Source organism: Drosophila takahashii, chromosome 2R, assembly GCF_030179915.1.
Source record: "Drosophila takahashii strain IR98-3 E-12201 chromosome 2R, DtakHiC1v2, whole genome shotgun sequence".
Lineage (NCBI taxonomy): Eukaryota > Metazoa > Arthropoda > Insecta > Diptera > Drosophilidae > Drosophila > Drosophila takahashii.
This window is the reverse complement of record NC_091679.1, coordinates 41,618,369-41,632,761: the sequence shown is the minus strand read 5'-3', so window position 1 is coordinate 41,632,761 and position 14,393 is coordinate 41,618,369. Positions and strand designations below refer to the sequence as shown.

General features: G+C 40.5%; 4 protein-coding genes and 1 long non-coding RNA gene across 6 annotated transcripts; 2 read left to right on the top strand and 3 right to left on the bottom strand.

Moving 5' to 3' along the window:
• Window positions 1-5,449: 5,449 nt before the first annotated feature.
• On the bottom strand, window positions 5,450-6,923 carry Gr58a (Gustatory receptor 58a). The gene is made up of 2 exons (XM_017137075.3): window positions 5,689-6,923; window positions 5,450-5,638 (listed from the first exon to the last, which is right to left on the bottom strand). The coding sequence occupies exons 1-2, from the start codon at window positions 6,706-6,708 to the stop codon at window positions 5,450-5,452; spliced, it is 1,209 nt and encodes a 402-aa protein (XP_016992564.2). The 5' UTR covers window positions 6,709-6,923.
• On the top strand, window positions 6,891-8,172 carry Gr58b (Gustatory receptor 58b). The gene is made up of 2 exons (XM_017137074.3): window positions 6,891-7,904; window positions 7,963-8,172. Exons 1-2 carry the CDS (start codon window positions 6,891-6,893, stop codon window positions 8,170-8,172), a joined length of 1,224 nt encoding a protein of 407 aa, XP_016992563.3.
• Window positions 8,173-8,718: 546 nt separating this feature from the next.
• On the bottom strand, window positions 8,719-10,015 carry Gr58c (Gustatory receptor 58c). The gene is made up of 2 exons (XM_017137078.3): window positions 8,954-10,015; window positions 8,719-8,895 (listed from the first exon to the last, which is right to left on the bottom strand). The coding sequence occupies exons 1-2, from the start codon at window positions 10,013-10,015 to the stop codon at window positions 8,719-8,721; spliced, it is 1,239 nt and encodes a 412-aa protein (XP_016992567.3).
• A 445-nt stretch (window positions 10,016-10,460) lies between these two features.
• On the bottom strand, window positions 10,461-14,125 carry LOC108054220 (transmembrane protein 145). 2 transcript variants are annotated; one of them, XM_017137079.3, is made up of 5 exons: window positions 13,386-14,124; window positions 12,013-12,589; window positions 11,883-11,953; window positions 11,539-11,828; window positions 10,461-11,478 (listed from the first exon to the last, which is right to left on the bottom strand). In XM_017137079.3, the coding sequence occupies exons 1-5, from the start codon at window positions 14,024-14,026 to the stop codon at window positions 11,234-11,236; spliced, it is 1,824 nt and encodes a 607-aa protein (XP_016992568.3). In that variant the 5' UTR covers window positions 14,027-14,124; the 3' UTR covers window positions 10,461-11,233. The 2 variants fall into 2 exon arrangements, with proteins under 2 accessions (XP_016992568.3, XP_070068970.1); XM_070212869.1 differs by having other exon boundaries at window positions 11,539-11,953; window positions 13,386-14,125.
• Window positions 11,822-12,897, top strand: LOC138912329 (uncharacterized). Its single transcript, XR_011417857.1, has 2 exons — window positions 11,822-11,963; window positions 12,023-12,897. It is a non-coding gene; the product is annotated as an uncharacterized lncRNA (long non-coding RNA).
• Window positions 14,126-14,393: the final 268 nt, after the last annotated feature.

Sequence of the window (14,393 nt, the reverse complement as noted above, 5' to 3'; positions counted from 1 at the left end):
GCAAAAAAACACGAAAGCGAAACGTTTCCATAAATGAAATATATGTTTAATTTTTTTGCAGTTTGTCTACCCATATTTCAGCATTTATGAAAATGATTTTGTAGTGGATTATAGATGAACTCGACTGTGAACTGTTAGTTGTGTTTTGTCATTTTTCCTGTCTGGTTGTGCGGCTTGTATTTCTGTTTTGGTTAAAAAAAATATATAAATTCATTTTGCCTTTTATCCTTGAGCGGACCAATTAGTGTATTGTGACAAAAGCAATTGGAAAAGTTGTCTACGCACAGAATGGCTGTTTAGTTAGACAGGGTATTTTGTCATATTTTTTATTTCGCTCTGCACTTTATTAAATGTTTTCAAGCAATTAGCGTGATCCTTTTTATTATCGTAAAGCCGTCAACAATAAGAGTACATGAAAAAAAGAGCCAATACATGTTTAAATCATAAAATAATTTTTTATAGGCTTATTAACTTCAATTGAAAACAGCTAAAAAAATATGTTCATTCCTAGAAATCATTTTAAATATTTAAATTTTCATAAAACCTTTGCTTTATATTTACTCAAACCAAGAAAAATCTCCTGATTAGCTAGAAATTAAATTAAATGCATTTTCCATGTTTACTCTAATTGCACTTCAATCGCAGGGCGGGCAATTCCATTTAGCTTTCCCCCAGCTCAATAAACTAGGCAAACATCTTGGCCAAACCCAAACACCACCCACAAACACAACCGCAGCCAATGGGCCAAGCTAAGCCAGTGGAAATGGCCAGGAACACGGCCTCGCGATTATCCACACAGTTCATCGACGAGGGCGAGAGTGGCTTTAACATAAACTTTTCCATTTTCCTCCCTGGCCATAAAAAATATGGATAAGGGACTTTCGCCTTGGCCCCAAAAACGTTGGGCGCCTGTGCCTTTTCCGGATTTCTTTTGCGATTTTCCCAATCATTTTCGGCATTTTAATGCCAAGAAGGCCGGGCGGAAAAGCCTACAAGGCAATGCCGAGACTTTGGCCTTTGCAAACGTGTATCAAAGTTGATTATCGTGGAAAATTTTTTTCAGCTTGGATTGAGCCAGAGATTTGTGCCTGTGGCCTGACCTGATTTGCGGCCCAGAAAATCCTAAGCTCTGGGATTTGCGCCTAGATTGGTGGCTCTGGCACCTGCTGCTCCTTCGGCTGTTTGTGCTATAACTTATAACTTTGATGATGAACTTGTTGAGGAAAAGTTCGGGGAGTTTTCGGGGAGGCAAAAATGCAACTTTAATGACCACGCTAACAATAAACGCTTAATGGAACATGGAGCCCCAAAGATGCGGCGTTTGCAAGGTGCTAGAAATTGTGTGTTGAAACGGAAGCGGAAACGGAAATCATATGGCGCACACAGCTGCAGCTGCCATAAAGGTGCTTGGCTTTTATGTCCAGCGCGGGAAAGCGTGGGAAAGCGCGGAAAAGTGTGGGAAAAGCGTAGCGAGAACTTTGGCCTCTGCACACAGAAGGACCCGAAAATAAACGCATTAGATTTTCGGAATTGGAATTGCGGTTGCAGCTGCCGGCAGAAGCCGAATGCCCAACAAGTCATAAATCAAACACGTTTAATTAAACTTTACGCACCGGGGGAAACCCGCCGTCCGAAAGTCCTTCCACCTCCTCGCTTTTCCCCCCTCAAAGAGAAGAAACTTTTCGACTCCGCACTAAGTAAAAATGCAATTAGAATTGCCAGACGAAAGGGAGTCGAATGGAAAGCACCGATCTGTGGAAATGGCCACGCCCCCTCCCCTTCCGTTCCGCCCCCTCCCTTTGACTTTTGGTCACGTGGCGGTACGTGCATAACGGTTACTTGCATTGGCGGAATTGTAAACTAGCCTCAAGTGCCCTTAAAGTTGAAGTACCTCCGAAATGCGAAGGTGGTGCTATCACCTAAACGACTGCAATTGCAACCAGCTGCTGTTCGGTTTATTTGGGGCTAACAAAAAAAAAAAAAAACTATATTCACAGAGGTACTATTTTACATTTTGTTTCTTTGATTCAAGATTTTAATAAAAGGTTTCATAAGGAATACTCCTTTTATTGATATAACTCTTTGTAGTAGAATGTAGAACAGTAATTTAATATGAAAGTGTTTCTAACAAAGAGGTTCCCTTACCAAGGATTGCATTTCTATGATCTATTTAAAAAAATGCTTTAACTACTATTTTCCAATTGCTTTTCGCTCAATTAATATTTACTAAATTTTTAGAACGCTTTTAAATGCAATCCATCCCTTTCCCAACAATAAAGCTTGGTATTTAAGTTCTAGAAATCCGCTTACATAATGAGTGTTCCTTAAATTCCTCTACTTTTGTGCTTCCATTTCATTTGGTATTTCCCAAAAGAAAGCCACAACTTGTTAAAAGCCGCACAAATGCACTGGCAGAAACTGTGAATTATGTGGCAAAATGTTTTCTCGCCACCTTCGCCTTGCAGTTATCACTCGCCACTCAGACCGCAGCAAAACACCGCCACCCACAGCCACCGAATGGAACCACCGCACCACCCAGCCACCCACCGCCTGTCATTGCGAAGGAAATCACGCAATAAACTAGCGGCGAAAACAAAACTTTAACTACTTTTTCCGCTGGCCGCAGAAACTCAGTGGGAAAACTTTTTTGAAACAATACAATTTATATTTATGCGCAGAGGCGACGGCGATGACAAAGAGGGTTTGGGTTGGAAAATGGTCGGAAAATTGGGAGGGGGCGGGAGGTGGAGGTTCGGGGGCTTTGCTACTGACCCAGAAAATGGGCGGCTAAAGAAAATGCTGGCCAGCATTTTGGCAAAGTGCAAGCAGCCAAGGCAGGAGAGTTTATTTTAAGTGTTGAAAATAACTTGACCCACATTTGTGTGGTTCCCCTTTCTGGACCTCCCCTCCCCCGCTTTTCCTGGTGTTGATAACTGTTTTTCCGACCCGCAAATCCCCCGCAACTCGTTGAGAAACTTGTCCATGTCCATTCAGAGGGCTCAATGTTGAACGAAGCTTAGTCCGAAACTATTGCCAAAACTTTATAACAAATTAATTGCGTTTTAAGGGCATGCAAAAACCAGGGATGCACGAAAAATTCAAATTTTCATGCGACTCACTGGTCTGTGATGGGGTTTTCCAGATCCAAATGGGGTTCCCGTCTGTTTTGGCTTTAAAATAACACAAATGACTTTGTTAAATTGTAATTATAGTCAAAACTAGTGAAGTTTGATTTAATATTAGTTTTTTGATTCAATATTAGTTTTTTAACATTTAAAATATATATAAAAAATATATATATTTTGTTTTAATGTACTTTTTAACCTAGAACTATTTTGTTTTACTGTAGAGCTCCTTATTTTCGAAAAATAATTATAATCTATCGAGCAAAGTTGCAAGTAAATTGCAATTTTCTGAGCCATATTTTTGCCCATTTTCATAATTTTCATTTCTGTTTATTACTGTCAAAGGGTTAATTAAGGCGACCCAACGGAGGATGAAAAGTGGCTTGTTTGCCAAATAAACTTACCCAGTTTGCTAATTAGTTACCAAAAGAAATCGTGTTTGCTCTCGTTTTGTGGTTTCGGCCATGTCACACAATCGCAGTCCCAAGCACAGTTTGCAATCGATACACAAACCTTGGTCAATTAACCCCATCCCATCCCGCCCCCATCTTCAACTAGTTTCGACCCAGAAACAATACAATCGGAGGATGAAGGAGTGGCAGGAGCGATAGAAGAATGATGAAGTAGGAGCTCATAATGACCCGAAATCCTTTCAGTCCAAATGGAAATTCCCCAGTCGTGCGTATGATTGGAATTAATACAAAAAGCAGCTGAGGAATATCGAACCACAAGAGGCGGCGAGGATCCAAAGGAGTGGGTTCGGCAATCGGATAGTTTTGTGCCCCGCAGGCCAGATTTAATGGCCAAATCCTGCTCGGGGGCCTGACTTCCTGAGAGCTTGATTAAATTTGATTTGTTAGCCGACAAAGAGGTTTCGCTACATAAGATTAACAGCACCGAAAGAAAATAACATTATAATCAAGAAATCATAAAATTTCTTAGAAATTTGTCATCCTGTTTTCGTTTTTTGTTATAAAATTAAGAAGTCTTCCTGTTAGACTTAGAAATTGTTTGCAAATCTGAAGTTAAACCTACTTTTAGTTGAGTATGGGTCCTAAATTTAGTAACAAAGTTTGTTCTTTTACAAAAAAAAATTTACATTTTTAAATTTTTTGTAGTTCAAATATAAATAACAGGATTCTAACAGCACGAAATATTATTATTAGAACAAATTGAATTACATAATATTTTCACCACAAGTACTAACAATTTCTCTCAGTTCGCACATATGGTGCCATTTTGTATGTGGAGTGGATGGACTTATTGAAATTATCTGGGTTGCTTTAGGCCAACTAAATATACTACATACCTATACTTTTTGGCAATCTCTGTACATAAACATGCATATATTTATTTATGTATGTATAATTGATGAGGCACCTAGCTTATATACATACATACATTATAATAATTGCCTAAGAAGTCTCGTGCTTCCTCTTCTTCCCACGCCATGTGAAACGCCTTTAGTGTTTTTGTTATTGCTCCACGGCGATCGAAAACACATTTGATTAATGGATTTTAATATTTAATAACTGTAACGGTATGTGATGAGCAATTAAACACGCTTAAGTTACATTGATGTGGATTCCCGAGCTTGATAATAAACTTTTCCGTCTTCCTGCTTATTATACCCGTTACTCGTAGAGTAAAAGGGTATATTAGATTCGTGCAAAAGTATGTAACAGGTAGAAGGAAGCGTTTCCGACCCTATAAACTATATATATTCTTGATCGGGATCACTAGCCGAGTCGATCTAGCCATGTCCGTCTGTCCGTCTGTCCGTCTGTCCGTCTGTCTGTCTGTATGAACGCTGAGATCTCGGAAACTATAAAAGCTAGAAGATTGACATTTTGCATGCAGATTCTAGGAGTTCCTACGCAGCGCAAGTTTGTTTCAAAAGGGTGCCACGCCCCCTCTAACGCCCACAATCGCTTATATACGATTTTAAAAATTTCAATATTTTGGAAAAGTAAAAATGCAGTTTTATTGTGTTTATCAATACCTATCGAAATGTAGAAGAAATTTTTTAAATCGGACCATTCGTTAAAAAGTTACGGCGGATCAAAGTTTTTCTCCATCTCTTTCGCACTCCCTTTAGCTGAGTAACGGGTATCTGATAGTCGGGGCACCCGACTATAGCGTTCTCTCTTGTTTTTTATTTACCACAAAGCGATCGAATCTTACCATAAAGTTTGTATAGTCGTCCTGCTCGCACTCCTTTTGTGGTGGTTAATTCGTATAATTTGATCCTTTTAATACAAAATTACTAATAAATAGGTGAGGTAATATATCTTAATCACTATATTTAGTTTACTATACTTATATTAAGACATGTTTGAATACTTTGGAGTCGTTTTTTCGACTTTATTCTTAAGATCAAATTGTACAAGGACCAAAACTTGAACCAGGACGAAGAAAAAATAAACCATAGTAGTTTGTTTATTGAACACAAATAGTCCGCAGACCTTGTAGGTTGCAGAATGGCAACGCAAGTGATCGGAAAAGAGTTCCAGCTGGAAATTTTTTTATAAATTATAAATAAATTTTATTATAAACATACTACCTGCAATTGAAAGTCCCTTTTGACCAACTCCAGATGACTAAATTGCCGCAAGCAGTTTCCCATTTTGAGGTCACTGCTACGAGTCACATCATCCACAATATTCATTATCAGAACTGCACTCCAGTAATGCGAGAATACCACCAATTGTCCCAGGATTCTGGTGTGATACGATGTTTCTATAGATTCATTACCGAATTGCACGCCATGATAAACCAGGTTTACATTTGTCACAAACATTTTTAGCAACAGCAAAGCGATGGGGATGTCAAATATTTTAAAAACCTTTATAATGAGTCGCTGATTTTCCGCAAAAAGCTGGAAAAGATTGCGCAGGTTGTCCAGGGACTTTTTAGCCTTGTCTTCCGATAAAACTAGGGAGTTGCGCTCTTCATGATTAAGGAAATAGCACAGGTCCTCGAGACCTAAATGAACCCTTTCACTCTGCCAGTGAAGGATTACAAGGATCACACAAATACCCGCCATCATAATAACTATATAGGTGTATTGACTGATGTGCGTCGCAATCATTGCTATTTTGCTGAAACCATGATCCGTATCGATTTCCATTAGTATTAAAGTGCCCACCAAAAGGCTGAGATTCGTGACAAAGAACATCTGACCAAGTACTCCTCGAATTCTCTTTCGCAGTTTAAGAAACTTTCTGGAATTATCCTCTAGTTTTTCGCACTTAAGACAGTGTCTTCTTAGGTGTTCTCCCAATTGTACGAGCTTTTTTCTTTTGAACCACATCATAAGACCACCCGAAAACATGGCCATTATACGGGTTATGTTGGTCAAATTGAAGGCCCATTGGAGAACCAGATTGCTGCTCATGTAGCTCTCATCGTACATGTAGTGGGGAAATGTGAAGGGCAGGAGGACGAGAAGAACTCCGTGCAGAAAGGCCGTGTAGAGGAGGTACCACTTCTGCGAATATCCTGTGAGGAACTTTCCCTTTTTCAAAGGAGCCGGCACCAGACCGCAACCGAGTGTGTATATGTAAAAGGACTTTAGCAGCATGACACGGACAACTGCTACCGGCGAAGGACGACTGTCAACTGTCCGGGAATCGATGGAAGCTCCGCTATCCTGCCGGAAATCTGATAACCTGACCTGCTCATCGCCTTTCCATCAAACCGCGAAGGACTTTCACCTAATTAATTTCACAACTTTGTCAGTTACCCGGTGACCTCAACTCCGACATGTTGCATCCGAAACTGGGTCGCGTGATGAACTTGGTCTACTACCATTCCGTATTCTTTGCCCTGATGGGCACTACTTTAAGGATACGCTCCTACAGGAAAACCATTCGCCTGGAGAAGGTTTCGCGAACTTACCTGATATACAGCTATATCGTGGGAATCTTTCTGTTTTTGAACATGTACTACATGATACCTCAGGCTTTGATGGATGGCTATATAAAGTACAACATAGTCCTGCAGTGGAACTTCTTTGCGATGCTAATTCTGCGATTCTTGGCCATTCTCGGGTGCTACGGAACCATGTGGATGAAACGGCAGGAAATAATTCAGCTCTATATGAACTCGCTGAATTATTGGAAGCGGTTCAGCAAGATAATGGGTACCATAGTGAATAGGCATGACATCAAGGAACTGCAGGAATCCCTGACCAGGATAATGGTCCAAGAAATACTGGTGCTCTATGGTGGTTTTATGTTCTCCTCCCTGATACAATATCAACTACTGAGTGTGATTAACAAGCACAGTTTACTGGCTTTAAGTGCCAGGCTCACGCACTTCCTGCACTTTATCGCCGTTAAAATGGGCTTCTATGGATTGCTTATCCTGCTGAATCATCAGTTCATGGTAATTCATCTGGCATTGAACGCTCTTCACGGGAAAAAAGCTGGAAAGAAATGGAAAACTTTGCGCTCCATAGCCTCCATGCACTTGGAAACCCTTCGGTTGGCCAGAAAGATCTTTGGATTCTACGATGTCATCAATGCCACTGTCTTTATCAATATGTTTATGTCCACCTTGAATATCCTATATCATGCTGTTCAGTACAGTAATCGAACAATCAAGTCCGATGGCTGGGGCATGTTATTTGGCAATGGATTGATTGTCTGTAACATCTGGGGAACTCTGAAGCTGTTGGAAATGCTGGATAAGGTTGTGACCTCTTGTAATAATACCGGCCAAGCACTCAAGCAATTCAGCGACCTGCCAAATGGTGACAAAAAGCTACAAAGGGAGGTGAGTCCTCCGATTAAAAAATAATTCATTTCAATAATTTGAAATCTTTATCTTTTAGTTGGAGATTTTTACCATGCAACTGAGACGTAACCACTTGGTCTATAAAATCTGCGGACTCGTAGAGCTAGACAAACCCGCTGGCCTTAGTTATATAGGCTCCATCCTGAGCAACGTCATTATCCTCATGCAATTCGATTTGAGACGTCAAGAACATCCTAACAAAACTCAGTACGTGGCACTTTTGATCAAGGGCAAATCGGCAGAGTGAATGGAATTGCTATTTAGATCTACGAAAATATTGTTTAAATTTTACTGGTGCTTTCTAGTTGTCATGTAATAATACACAATAAACTTAAGGTCTGTGACTTTCAGGACTTTACATAAACTGTATGGCTTCCGAAAGCTTTCAGGACTTGCGTTATAGCGGGTTTTATAAAAAGGATATTCGAATATTTATAAATATAAAAAGCTTTCAGGATATTATATAAACTGATAACTGTATGGTTTCCAAAAGCGTTCATGACTTTTGTTATAGGAGCTGTACCGTACCTGAAAAAGGAAATACGAATTTGAACCTTTGGGGTTTTCTAGCGGATAATGTTGATAACTCTCCAGTACCCGAATAATTTACCAAGTCCTTTTATGGTATCATTTTTTTTACATGTAAGAATTAATAACGTAAGACATACTTTAGTAAACTAGTTCTTAATTTTTGGTTTGGAGCTTTGAATGATTTGAATTATTACTTAAGGAATAAACAAAATGTTCTTAGTTTTCATTTAAATTTTTTGTTGTTGTACAAATGGATTTTTACTTAACCATATATTTTGTAGGCAATCTGACACAGAACCAAAACATTGGTTATTATGTTACTGGACATTTTATGAACTGTTGAATTACTCAGATCAAAGAATCCAACTATGTGGAGGCGTCTCACCCGTTGTGGATTCAGTTGCAGCTTGCGGTTGAGATACAAAATCGAAAACTCCAACTGAATTATAAATATTTAAAAAGTTTTTGGGTTAATCAATGTGATTTCGAGTACTTACCTGTCTGGACAATATCATTCCTTTACCGGTTTTATATTTACTACCCGGAAAATTATCGTCCCAAAGTTTTACCACACGTCCTAGCAGCTCCAACCACTTCCTCCGATTGATCTCAAAGATGGAAAACTGCATTACGACCTCGGCGTGATGAGTGAGAAATAGAATAGCAAATAAAATTGCCTTCCAAATGTGAAAAGTTTGGTCAAATTCCAGGTAAATCCACAATCGAAACAGAATGGTTATATTGGAAATATAAGTGGTGAGCAAGTTGAAGAGTAGCTGCCATTGAAAGATATCAACGATCTGACTGAGAACCTCATCTAAATGGAGGCAGTGCTTCCAAAGTTTTCGCCAGGCGGGAAGGATTTGCCTCAAGCCCATCTCTCGAGGAATTCCCCTTCGCTTTGGCAAGGCTTCCAAATCTTCAATCATTTCCTGAACACTCTGCGACATGTTTTCCAGCAGCCAATTCCCAGCTACCTCGATCATGTAGACTGTCAAATCCACATAGCTCATTAGTAGAATCAAGATCAAAGCGTAAACTACGGATGCCATAAAGTATGGAACCATAGCTCTCCTGAAACTGGACTCATTCTCACACTCGACCAAGGAGTCTCGTGTTATTAGCTGCTGTGTGAGGAGCACAAATCGAGAACTGGTCAGCAGAACTTTGCACAGACATCTTCTCCTGCAATCGTTTCCCAAGGCAAACCGAAATTTGTGCAGCATTTTCATCAGATCATTTCCCAGCTTATGCAACCGACGTCTCTTCGCCCAAACACTGAACATTAGGAGCAGCATGGTCAGGAGTTTGGTCAGAGCCACCACATTATAGACCGCCCCAAACATTCCCATATTCTTGCACTTGTATACATTGCCCGTCAGGAGGGCCAAGGCAAATGGCAGGATCAAAAGATAGGCCACATTCAGGATGAGGCAGTAGGTCACCGTGGGCACGTGGTAGAGGATAAAGCGATACTTCCGGGAATCGTAGTGCAGATTGCATAGTCCTATCAAGCGACTCACTTCAAAGTAAATGCGTAGGAGGGATATTTGAACCATTTTGCTGGAGGATTAAACAGTTACTAAAGGCAGCAATATAAATATCTACATGAAAGGCAAACTAAAAGGGCTCTAGGGATTTAAAGTAGTGAGAATTATGATAGGACATGCAACAGGACCTTCAGTTAAATATAATTAGTTACCCTTGACCGTCTTAAATATTTAAAACGGGTGGGACAACATAATAATAATAATAAACATTTGTATATCCTTTACTAATAAAATAATAGGTATATTTTCCATTTTCCAACTTCAAAGTAACAAAATAAGTAAGTAATAAATTCATAATAAAAAGTAGGCTAGCCAAATAGTAATAAAAAAAATAATAATTTCAAATAGAGAAAGTGTAAATGCAATTTTCTAAAGAGTATTTATAGTTCCATTAAATATGGCTAATTTACAGCGCCATAATTATCAGTAGAACAAAGCAAATCAAAGTCGCCCCTTGAAGTACTTATCTAAAAATTATTCATTTATTTCGCTATCTTTCTTTTAGCATTTCAAGTGGTTCTCTACAGACGTTGGCTTGTGTGTTTGGTTTGTTCTTATCAAAATACCGCATGGTTGTTTGGAAATCTATGCTTATCTTAGTAGGTAGTCGGTAGTTTGTTAAAATGTAAGCTTATGCAATAACTACCGCAACGAAATGATGATGCTAAAGCGTATTGTATCGAATCGTTTTCCTATGCGTTAACTAGAAACTAATTATAAATTCAAGCATATTACATAAAATCACACAACAATCTCTGATGCATTTGCTGCACTCGCTCTGTCTTCGTTGTAAGTGGTACACACTATATGGAATATACACGCAGATAAGTTTATATCTAGGTTATTGTGGGTCGATTTTTAACAGAAGACTGAAGTGGCAAAAAGTAGTCAATTTAGGAATATTATTTCTTTTATAGAAATGTATGGGAAACAATTTATATCATTCATTGGATGGTCATGTTTATATTTCCTTCAATTCAACTTTTACTTTTGATTGATAGTACAAAATTAGCAGGAAAGGTTAATTGATATTATTTGAATATAATAAAATAAAGAGTTCTATTTCACAACCAAAATATTTGTTAATTTCCACTTGTAAAATATATAGTCTACAAAAATCCACCCACTTCAATCTAGCTATATGTATGATTAATTATAAGGATGATTAACATTCCGTGTTTCATTTAGCACAATTGACTTCTACAGCTAGTAATTAACCCGTTGCATCTACGCCACAATGTGGCTGTTTTTGTTAAGATCGGTGAGCAGCTCGGCGTCGAGATCTTCCGCCTCCAGAAGATCGTTGCAGGCGTCGCCGTTCAGTGAATGTGGAATGCTTGTAGACAGCACCATCCCCCGACCACCGCCGCTCCCCGTGCCAATGGAAATGTCATCGGGTGGGGAATTCCGACGCCGCTCACGCTCTCTGACAATGTGCGGCGCTTCGTTGAACTCGTCCAACTCATCCATGCCTGGCAAAGAAAGCATCATATTGATATTCCGCAATTTCCCATTACATCAAGCTAACTTACCCGCATATTTTGTGCCCGCTAAGAGCAGATATTGGCCCGCTCGATGTGGCCACAACAGACCCGTCATCACGCAATAGGCCATGCAGTCGGCCGAGTTGGTGATGCCCTGCAGCAACTTGTAGCGCCACATGGGACTGACCTGCAGAGCCACAATGGCAACGATGGGCAGGTAGATGAACCACACCAAACTGGAGGCGCCCAGATGCAGCAGAAAGTCAAGTTTCTTTGTGGAGTGCTCGTACTTCATTGTGTTACGCAGCTCGTACAGGAACCACATCATAAAGGAGGTGCTGTAAGGGGATATATAATGAGTGAAGGAAGATTTATGGGCTCTAAAAACCCACCGCAATATTAAGACTATCCAGCCCGGCCACGTCTGGTATTCGTCTATGTCGGAAACCACATCAACTTCCGTCTGTAAGCAGGTAAAACATTAAAATAAACACATTTTTAAGCTATTTCCAGACCACTTACCCTATCCCAGATGTAGAGAAACACGTGAAACGCGCAGTATGGCACCCAGATGGACATGAGGATGATCCAACCAGTTCTGCTTATCTGCTGCCTGGTTACGGCCCAACCTTTGGCCAAAAGCAACAGGATCAGCATGAAGGTGGTGCGGCTCAGGATGTCCAGAACATCGCCCGCCGCCTGCAATCGCGGCTCTCCCACTCCATTGGCCGCATAGTGAATCAGATGGGCGGTGATCAGAGCCAAACTAACGAACTCGCTGAGCAGACTCAACGTAAACAACTTGGTCACTGGATGCTTCTGCCGGCGCACCGCATAGATTTGCATGGGCAGCAGCACAATGTAGACGAGCATGAAGATCAGATACATCTCGAGCAGATTCTGCTGGTCGTAGGAGTACTGGTAGGTCAGCGGATGGGCGGCCGAGTTGTTGGGGTGCAAGTTGACCAGGTGAATGTCGTAGTGCAGCGTGTTAAAGAGGTTGCTGCTCAATTTGCTTAGCCTGGGCAGGCTCTCGTGGGCGTGCCACTGGCAGGTGCTGTGGTTTTGATAGCAGGCCACCAGGGAGAGGTACCAGAATCTGTAAGAGAAGGGTTTGAAATTAAGTTAAAAGAGGGCGAATATCTCTTATTTTCTATCTACTACTTTATTTTAAAGAAAAATCTTAAGTTTAGCAGTAAAGTTCGCTAAATCATAGTACAAAAAATCAGTAACATCTTAATAGAAATTTTAGTTATTCAAAGTCAGGCACAGAGCGGAGATTTAATATTTTCCGTTTTCCCTAGAAGTACCTATTAAAAAGCAAATAGCTGAGGCTTTTGTTCACTAAAATATACAGAAAAGTCTGTAAAGAGGTAGAACGTAATGAATAAACAAAGATAACTGTGATATGACGGTTTCATTTATCTGGTTTCTGATGTCGGTTTGGAAACAAATGGTACAAATGATAATGACAAGACCTTTAAAACAATAATAGCATCCACAAGGGCTCAACAATTCTCGTAAATGGAAACCAGAAGGGTCTTCCATGACTCATTAGCTACAAAAATATTTATAATACATTTCCTATAGTATCCCCAACTTTCTTTCAAATAGAAATATGTACCTAAAGTTTAGATGTATAGTTAGATAAATATTTATAATATATTTCTTGAGGTATCCCTTACTTTCCTTCAAATACAAATATTTACCCATATCTGAGATGTATAGTTAGATAAATATTTATAATACATTTCCTGAAGTATCTCTAACTTTCCTTCAAATATAAATATGTACCTATATATTTGAGATTTATAGTTAGATTAATATTTATACGACATTTCCTGAAGCATCCTCAAATTTCCTAGCTTTATATACTAATATAACCCCGAACCCACCTTGGTTCCGCCTCCAAGTTAATGACGTAGGTGAACTGCGATCCTGGGACAACGTTGGCGGGTGCATCCTCATCGCTGCACAGCTGATTCTCGGGACAGGGAACGTGGCGCAGGAAGTCCCTTTTGGCACGCGGATTGCAGGTGGACTCGTAGGCGATCCTTTGCAGACGGGAGAACATGCCCGCACAGGCGGCTTCCCTGCTCCGCTGGCTGCGATTGCCGTAGAACTCGAGGAAGGTGCTCCTATCCAGAACGACGAGGGTGAGGGGTACTCCATACTTATCCTTCGATGTGATGTTGCCGTAGATGTACCCATAGCCATTGCGTCGCGTGGGATCCGCCTTGTTGAAGCCGAACTTGACCAGGAACTGGAAGAAGTCCGCCGTCTGGAACTCGCCGCTAATGTGGGTGGCCTGGCTGGGGGGCAGGGGAATCCCCGAGAGCAGGAGGATCAGGAGTCCCAGGAAAACCACTCTGCGATTGCACGACCACCTTTCACTTCTTATCAGTTGTTGTTGCTGCGTCGCAGCCTCCTCCTCTCCGCCTCCTCCTCGTTCCACGGTAATCCTGGCCAGATGCTGCTCCATTCCGGCTGCCTCGTTGGCAACGCCCACTTGCCAAGGTGGCGCCCCTTTGTGCATCGCTCGCAAGTTCGCCTAGCGAGGCTATTTTTAATTTCTTTTTGTTTTGCGGAAATTTCCACAAATTAGAGATGGCCAACTTTCTGAAATACCGTTTGTACTCTTTCGAAATATACCCAAAATGGTCTAAAAATATACCGAAAACACGCGAAACGGTCACGCTGAAAATATCGGTGTTGAAACGTACTAACGGTACTTTCCACTCAATTAACGCGCCAAACTTTGAATTAATTTCGTGCGCACTCTCTCTGGCTTATGCTCACAGAGAGAGAGAGAGAGAGAGAGAGAGAGAGAGAGAGAGAAAGAATTTCACTCAAGTCCTTGCGCACTGAGAGCCAAAGAAAGCTACTTTCACTAAATTTCTTGC

Excerpts from the sequence above, each read along its gene's own strand:
- Gr58a (XM_017137075.3), bottom strand. The coding sequence starts at position 6,708 with ATGCTGCTAAAGTCCTTTTACATATACACACTCGGTTGCGGTCTGGTG. Across the intron at positions 5,639-5,688 it reads AAAGGGACTTTCAATTGCAG|CTGGAACTCTTTTCCGATCA; the intron begins GTAGTATGTTTA and ends AAAAATTTCCAG.
- Gr58b (XM_017137074.3), top strand. The coding sequence starts at position 6,891 with ATGTTGCATCCGAAACTGGGTCGCGTGATGAACTTGGTCTACTACCAT. Across the intron at positions 7,905-7,962 it reads ACAAAAAGCTACAAAGGGAG|TTGGAGATTTTTACCATGCA; the intron begins GTGAGTCCTCCG and ends TTTATCTTTTAG.
- Gr58c (XM_017137078.3), bottom strand. The coding sequence starts at position 10,015 with ATGGTTCAAATATCCCTCCTACGCATTTACTTTGAAGTGAGTCGCTTG. Across the intron at positions 8,896-8,953 it reads GAATGATATTGTCCAGACAG|TTGGAGTTTTCGATTTTGTA; the intron begins GTAAGTACTCGA and ends TTTATAATTCAG.
- LOC108054220 (XM_070212869.1), bottom strand. The coding sequence starts at position 14,026 with ATGCACAAAGGGGCGCCACCTTGGCAAGTGGGCGTTGCCAACGAGGCA. Across the intron at positions 11,954-12,012 it reads TTCTCTACATCTGGGATAGG|ACGGAAGTTGATGTGGTTTC; the intron begins GTAAGTGGTCTG and ends ACCTGCTTACAG. Across the intron at positions 11,479-11,538 it reads AGCGGGCACAAAATATGCGG|GCATGGATGAGTTGGACGAG; the intron begins GTAAGTTAGCTT and ends TTTCTTTGCCAG.